The 8,135-nt window shown below is 39.6% G+C and overlaps 2 protein-coding genes across 3 annotated transcripts; one reads left to right on the top strand and one right to left on the bottom strand.

The window, feature by feature from the left end:
- Positions 1-509: 509 nt before the first annotated feature.
- On the bottom strand, positions 510-4,662 carry pacc1 (proton activated chloride channel 1). Of its 2 annotated transcripts, none has more exons than XM_037071369.1 (8): positions 4,409-4,662; positions 2,967-3,079; positions 2,612-2,821; positions 2,364-2,518; positions 2,126-2,268; positions 1,641-1,782; positions 1,448-1,555; positions 510-1,351 (listed from the first exon to the last, which is right to left on the bottom strand). In XM_037071369.1, the coding sequence occupies exons 1-8, from the start codon at positions 4,441-4,443 to the stop codon at positions 1,184-1,186; spliced, it is 1,074 nt and encodes a 357-aa protein (XP_036927264.1). In that variant the 5' UTR covers positions 4,444-4,662; the 3' UTR covers positions 510-1,183. The 2 variants fall into 2 exon arrangements, with proteins under 2 accessions (XP_036927264.1, XP_036927265.1); XM_037071370.1 differs by having other exon boundaries at positions 2,967-3,072; positions 4,408-4,661.
- A 1,148-nt stretch (positions 4,663-5,810) lies between these two features.
- On the top strand, positions 5,811-8,054 carry nenf (neudesin neurotrophic factor; the record flags this gene model as incomplete). Its single annotated transcript, XM_037072239.1, has 4 exons — positions 5,811-6,050; positions 6,190-6,250; positions 6,651-6,754; positions 6,874-8,054. Coding segments are annotated over 4 exons (582 nt in total), but the record flags the coding sequence as incomplete, so codon positions are not given.
- Positions 8,055-8,135: the final 81 nt, after the last annotated feature.

The following is an 8,135-nucleotide window of genomic DNA, read 5'->3' as shown; positions in this document are numbered from 1 at the left end:
CTAAATGTGCAGTTTTAGTTTGTTTGGAAAACTTACTACGTATGGAGGACTGAACTTAAATAAAAAATAATTGTTTAATAAATATGCTGTTAAATGTATCAACATAACGTTATGATAACTGTACTCATTAATTGATATTTCTGTTTTAGCAATAATAATAATATTTTATTTTTCATAGCCCTTTTCAAGATTGTCAGACATTTATTTAAGTCTGTATTTATTAATTTTCCCTTATAATTTTCACTTTGTTACCTTTTTTCGGGGTAATATCCCTTTCCCCCCGCATTTCACCGCCATTTATCTCCAGAGAAAACACCTAATTAATTTTCCTTTTACATCTCTTAATGTATTAATTCTGCTCCATAATGCAAAGCTGGATGTATTCAACTTATTCATATCATTCAAAATGTGTACACAATTGCAGTTTTTTGTGCCATGACATTTTAAGCCCTCATCTGATAAGGTTATTCGTCCTCATCATGACAGAGTGTGCTTAAGGAATAAATATCTTAAGGCATAAAAATATCTCTTTATTATCCAAAAATTTTGAGAACATAATACATAGAACGATTAAGATATGAATTCAAGTAAATTTTGATGAGCACACTGATACATTTCTACATTTTGTTAAAATCAAACAGCAGTATGACGAAGCTCAGTCGGGACAGATTTGACCTAAACACTTCAGAAATGAACAGAAATAATCACGCTGACTGAAGAAAAGCGGTTCCTGGTAAATTCCCTTTGAGTTATGAACACATTTAAAATTGACACATATCTAAAATCCAGCAACATTTTGACCAAAGTTCACATTTTTCTCAGTTTTACACCTGAAACAGCTTTTAAAAAGTTCTAGAACCAGAACAAACATTCTCAACATTTCAGCTTCAGCAACATTTTCTTCGACGTGTGTGCAAAAACATGATTTCCAGGAATGTTTGTGAAATAGCTCTTCTCTTGAAATGCAACAGCAACTAAAATTTCACCGAATTCTTGTCCAAGGTGATGATAAATCTAGCAGTGATATTCAGCTACAACACATCACTGTGTGCTGAACGATCATTCCTCAGTGCCGACAATCCTCAACAGTGATTACAAAATGTGCGAGTGGTGACCTCGTAAAACGCAATCATGTAAAAAATACAAGTGCAGATTAATCACTTGGATAAACTGTGTCATCACATTAGTTGTCAGTAATCGGATTCAGTTCCCGTTGTTTGTTCCTCAGGTGCCTCTTTCGCATCCTGATGATCCACTGAATAGTGAGTTTGGCAAAATTAGCAGCCTTGAAGAGAGCCATGAAGACGCCACAGAGGATCGCCACCGAGCTCCAGGGATTTGCGGTCACAAGCTGTTCGGAAGTAACAAACAAATGTGTTACCGACTGACACACTGATGGGGACTTAAGACATTTTAAGCGGGAGGAAAATGTCTCTGGCGAACCTACCAGCCGGATTTCTTGTATAAAAGGATCGCGCCATTCAAAGACAGCAAAGAAGAGCTGATTGGTTTTCTCTGCATCCGGCCTTTTGTCATTGAATGTCACCACAGTGGACTGGAAGGTGCGACAAAAATGATCGAGTGAACGCTTCTGCATCGCTCATGCCAGTATGTGCACACTGGTTAGAATATTTATATACCTCTTGCCGAAACTCGACAGATTCACTTCTGTTCCCCGACGTCTTCACCAAAGACATCTTGACCCAGGTTCTGAATCCTCCGGAGAAGGTCCACATGGAGTAATTCCTCTCACAGTCCCTCATAAACTTGGACCTATTTGCACTAGAGAGGCAGAAAAGCACAAGTAAACACTGAAGTTATAAAGCAAATAAACGTTTTACCATCAGGTGGGTTCAACAGCCTTCAACAAAACACTCGGGTCCATGAATCATTAAGTAGCGCAATGATAATGTTATTTAATCTGAGCTGTAGGTCACACAATGTTTTAATTAAACTGGCGGTAGAAAACATTTGTGATTTAACTTAACAAAGCATGCACAGTGTAATGGCTGTAGAAAAATGTAATAATGACGGGCAAATTATGGCACAAATGTTTGTCTTTGAGCAACCAAAACAGACGGAGGCCTTGTTTACCCTGGAGGTGTTTTTGTTGTCTCGCATTTACCTTTTAGCAAAGTCATTATACTTGGCAAAAAGCATGTAAGTGATGGCGCTGAAGTCCTCCTCCGTTTGATTTTGACTGAACTGCATGAAGATCAGCTCTTTGTTCCTGACATCAGACGGGCCGCGGACCACCAGAGCTTTTTTCTGTGGTAACAAAAAGATGAGAATAACTTTAACCTACAAGAGGACTATAAATCAAACTCTATAAAAATCACTGGCCGAATGTTTTATTGGCCGACCTCAGATTCATTGGTAAACGGTCCAAAGTAAGTCACTTCTTCAAACCAGCAGTCTCCGATCTGAGGTTTGCCGGGGTCCACTAAAGGCGGGATGTAGTCGTGGTAGTGATGTCTGCAGCTCAACAGCTGGGCGTTGCCAGGAAACAGAGCGATACCTGCTCGAAGAACACGCACAGAAACACTGTTAGCTGTTTTACAAACAACTACCATCAAGCCAATTACCCATCCTGTGTTTTAATTACACAAACCTGGGGGGGAAAACCTGTCGACCTCTTTGTAGGTGACGGACATCACAGGGTTGTTGAGCTTCTCCATGAAATCAGAGATGGTCTGGTAGGCCAGGAAGATGGCCACGGCCGTCAGCAGCAGGTAGATGAAGATGAGGACGACGGTGAAGACGTTCTTCAGGCAGGCTTTGTTGAATCTCATCGATGGACTGCTTTCTCTGATGTCGTCCTCTGTGATGGGACACGAGGGGGAGGAACCACGTCAATAACATAGATTAACTGATCATAACACGTCGTACTACATGATGTTCAGCGTCTATGGTGCTATATTCTATTGTCCTCCATATTGGCGCGGGGGCTCTTCACGGGTCATCACCTTGCGAGGTGCTGTAGTCCGGCTCCTCGCCCTCCACGTGCTCATTGGCATCGTCTTCATAATAGACTCGAGGTCGTGCGTCGCCTTCGTCATCGTCATCACTGAACTGCGACGTCGAGAAAAAGGCCATTAAAGAAGAGAGCAGATCAGAAAAATGTATTTTCATTCACTATCCAGGATCAGTGTGTGATATGTGAGAGAGCTGCAGCTTCAGTGATTTTAAATGAGAAATTAATTGAGATTATGGCAAAAAAAAATCATCACAGATCATTTTAAACAGTCAGCACTTCATGATGTCAACAGATTTTGTATTTCCAGGTTAAAAAAAGGATCAATAAATAATAATGCAGCAGAATTTTCTTCTCAACTTCCCAGATTTGAAGTGAAATAGAAAACAACTAATGATAATATTATGTGGCGTAGGGATGCAAATTTTAAGTAATTTCTCGACTTAATCAATCAATCATTAATAATGTGTGAAATATGTTGGACATTTTTCCTTCAGCGAACTGTTTTTTAACCATTGACTTGATCTGTGCTTGATCTAAAATCAGAGTCATCTACATTAGGAGATAAAAGAAAAAGATAAACATGAAGTTATTTTAAATGAAATAACACAAAATAATGACTTCATTTTAATTACTGAGGATGAAATGTCATAATATCAGTTTTTGTCAAATTTATTTTAAATTTTGCACTTTTTAAATTACAAATATCTTCTCATAACAGTAGTTTGTGTTTTATTTGGATGTATTTGAAAAATCTGTAATCTGTTATTATCAGAAACTCTTTCACGTTTTTATCTCTTATTGTCGATTAAAACTTTAACAGGTTGAATTCTTAACAGGGATTAATCGATTAATGATCAACATCCCTAATGTGGATTATTAATATCCATAATTTGCAGGACAATCATTTGAACTCAATGACTAACTCTTCATATTATAAGATAACGTTACATTTCATATCTAATAATATTTTTCTTGCATCACAATATGAACAACAAGACAACAAAACAAACACACATCACACACGTGACTGCAGCACAACAACATTCATCTCCACTGTCCTTTAACACTTAGAAAGGCTTATAAAGTGTCAGTTTCGGTGCTTTAACGTATTAATTTAGTCAATGAACCTCAGAAATAATACTCTCTCTTTCAGATCAGACATGATGTGAAGTGAATCTTCCACTTAATCACCACTCAGACTCAGAAAACGCGCCGTCAGCTTATTCCACGGTGTGGAAGCTCCAACTGCGACAGTCACATGACACCACAGACGGTTCGAGGACCCTCCGTGTCGTCAGGAAGTTACAGATACCGAACCGCTGCCTCCAGATCAGCGAGATCAGCGAGACAAACGTTCAGATGAACTTCTGACAGCAGTGTTCGGTCACAAACACAGACGTGGAGGAGGAGGGCTGTGACGCGTGTCTCACCTCTTGGTATGACCGGGAGGTTTCTTTCCTGAGCATTCCTCTGGCGCTTCCTCCAGTCACCCGAAACTACCTCCTGCTCCTCCTCGACAGGAAACTTTGGTTATCTGTGCGAAGTTTCAAACCGACTTTTAATAAATGACAGGTGCATTTTTTTTTTCTTTCTTTCTTCCCTTTGGTCCGTGTTTGGGTTGCAGATGTCCGCTCCAGAGGGAGACTCACCACAAACACCAACGGCGATAAAAGCCCATCCCATGATAATAAAGAGGCGCCCACAGCCCGCGTACCGATACTACAACTTGTTCCCTTGTCTCCTTGTTTCCTTCCTCCTCGCCTGCATAGTGCAGCCTTAAGGTGACACTCGCAGGTCACAAACAGCTAAAAAGTGAACTGGACCATATTCATTTTCTCTTGAACCCTCATGCAGCTGATAAGAAACAGAAAAGATACAATGTCTTGACCTGTGTGGCTGCTTTTTTACATGGAACATTTATTGGTACCAAATATGGTCTTTTATCAGTTGCACGAGGGTTTTATGAAGTTGTATAATAAGGGGAAACCCCCCTGTAGGACACAAGAGAGATGGTGTGAACTGTATTTGGCCTAATAAGCAATAATAACATGGGTTGTATGATTTTATGCTGAGAAAAATACTTTTATTTAGTTTTAATGGTACACAATATGTACACAAGTTTCAGCTGTCCGTGTCTGATACACACAGTGTATTACAGACTTATTATATGAGCTGAGGTGAAAATGATAATAATAATTAAAAAAAGACCTTTATCAAAATGTATGTAAAATGCATTAATACGGCCAAAGTGATCCAAAATGAATGTATCAACAGCTGGAAGTGTGAGTTTGATCAGCTGGAAGCAACATGGACACAAGTCACTGACAGTCCTGTCTGACTACTTGAGTCTGACTTCTGAGAGTGATCAAAAATAATTAGAGATGATGACAAATGCTCCGTTTGACCAGGTACATGAGCTCTATTTAACTGGAGGAGGAGGAGGAGCGCTGTGGTGCGTCTCTGTGCGTAATGTGGCACACAGATCTCTGGTCGGGCAGGTCAAGTCATAACGAGTATCACTCTGATTAATCGAAGGGTGAGTGTGGGTGGATGACTTGATTCATCTTAAATGAAGAAAACGTTAACAACACAACATGTACTGGACTCCAGCAGCAGAAACATTAAGTGTGTTTCCTCCTTTAAGAGGGGCGATGTGCGCATTTACGCACGGGACAGTTTCACTCCATTAATTATTGAAACCTCCAGACTCCTGAGCTCCGTCACTGCTGTTTCCTCTGAACTGTCCCGTTTATAACTGCAGATTCTAGTTCTGCTGCCTCAATCTGCCATGATGTTTTCAACAGTGACACTACTACTGTGAAAGTTTAAATGACCGACGCCCTCAAACGCAGCATTAACCCCATATCGCAGCCACAGGGAAGCGGACAGATCACAGTTCCGCTTCAGACTCGTCCAAACAAACGAGCCCACTACGGCAACGATGCGGGTTTTTGTCCTCTTCGTTGTCTTTTGCACGACTTTAGCGGAAGACGTTAAATTAACGTACAAACCGTCCACCACACCTGTCCGACTGTTCACTGAGGAGGAGCTGAAGAGATACGACGGCAGGGAGGTAAACTTTATTCCCGACCCCATAATCCAGGGTGTGTTTCTGTGCCTGTGTTTGTGCTCTGTGTGCATCCACGCAAACCCCGAGGAGATAACGATTTATTCCCCTTTTCCGTTGTTCTCGTCCCCCCTCCCTGTCTTAGGAGGGACAGCCTATTTACATGGCAGTAAAAGGAGTTGTGTTTGATGTCACCAAGGGAAAAGGTAAACAAGGCCAGCCAGTCAAACCCTGGACAGGGATTTACCAGATGAAAACAATGTGATTGATTTAACTTAAACTGTGGAATGAAGGTTAATTTAAGTAAAGAAAATAAAGAAATGAGAGAAAAAGTCATGATCATGAGATGAAAAGTCAATATTATGTGTTGAAAAGTCATGATTATGAGAGGAAAAATCATAATTATGAGATGAAAAGTGATAAATATGAGACAAAAGTCATGATTATGAGATGTAAAGTCAAAATTAAGAGATGAAATATTTAGAGTGAGATTATTGTTTTAATCAAGCTTAGATATAACCTTTTTTTTTTTTTTCTTTAACTGACAGTAATCATCCTGCGTACGATGCACTGTTTTAAACATGTATTTTATTTTCCCCACTGCAGAGTTTTATGGAAAAGACGCACCGTACAACGCCCTGGTTGGTAAGGACTCCACTCGGGCCGTGGCCAAGATGTCTCTGGACCCAGCAGACCTGACCTCAGATACTGTGAGTTCAAGTCTGGTGCCACTTCATCCACCTCATCATCTGGGCAGCATTGTCTCCCAAAAGGTTGAGAATGTGTTTGACTTACAATCGGTGGAATGAATGACTTTTTCCCTCCACAGACGGGCCTCGATGAGGAGCAGCTGGAGTCTCTGGACAGCGTCTTTGAAGGCACGTACAAAAGAAAGTATCCGATTGTGGGCTACACAGCGTCGCGCATCCTCAACGAGGACGGGAGTCCCAACGAAGACTTCAAACCAGAGGACCAGCCGCATTTTCAAATTAAAGATGAGTTTTAACCTCAATTTTACCTCTTTGTAAAGTATAGCTGTGCAAAAATCATGGATCAGTGAAGGAAATCAGGTGCAAGAGAAGAACAAAATACACATGATAGAATACTTTTTATTTACTTGAACTAAATGTTTACATATTCTTCATCATCTGTGAGAGCTTTAATATGCAGAAACATATTACATAAATGAAATAAATCACTTTTTATAAACATAAGAAAATACAGAGTGAAATCATCCAGTTGACATGTTCAAAACCAGCTGTTTTCTACAAAAAAAGTTTCATAACTATGTTTTAAAATTCCATCCACACCTTCTCTGAAAAACAGGATCTGCAAATATTGTTTCACTCTGAAAGTTTAACGACTGGTGACAAAATGTCTCTGCAAACTCTGCACGTACATCATTCAACACAGTGAAGCTCCAGCGTCAAATATGAAGTGATGATGAGTGAAATACAGTTTTAAATGTGCTTATTTTGTCCAACCAGCAGTTCAAAACCCAAAGACTCTTCGTTTACTGCCAGAAATGACAAAGACAAGCAGCAAATCCTCAAATTTCAGAAGCTTTAACCTCCAAATGTTTGATATTTTTGCATGAAAAATGACTGAAATGATTATCTACATAGTGTAGCATTGTACGTGGTGATTGTATGAGTCCTCTGCATTTCTCAGAGTGATAAGAACAAATGATTTTTAATGAATTAATATAAAAAATGTTGATTTACTTTGACAGAAAGCCTCTAAAACTCTAATGAAATGCCGTTTTAATGTCTTCAAATGTCTCTTTCTGTGAAATCTGCGAAGCTGGAGCTGCAAAATATTGAGATGACTTGTTATTTTCAATTGTTGCAGGATAAATATTTGTCAGTTAATTGTTCATTCCAACATTTATATAATTAAAAACCAGTGAATCTGCAGCCGTGTGGATGTTTACATGATCAGATTTGGTCTCTTTGTTTTCTGTCTGATGTTGTATTTGTATGATCATCATTAAAGTGTGTAAACATGAAACTTCTTAAGGTTTGTGTCACTCGCTCTCCGGATGTTATCTTCATTTGTTCTCTTTACGGGAGCCCATGACTCACTCGTGTC

This window comes from Acanthopagrus latus, chromosome 16, assembly GCF_904848185.1.
Source record: "Acanthopagrus latus isolate v.2019 chromosome 16, fAcaLat1.1, whole genome shotgun sequence".
Taxonomy (NCBI): domain Eukaryota; kingdom Metazoa; phylum Chordata; class Actinopteri; order Spariformes; family Sparidae; genus Acanthopagrus; species Acanthopagrus latus.
This window is presented reverse-complemented; position numbering and strand designations above follow the sequence as displayed.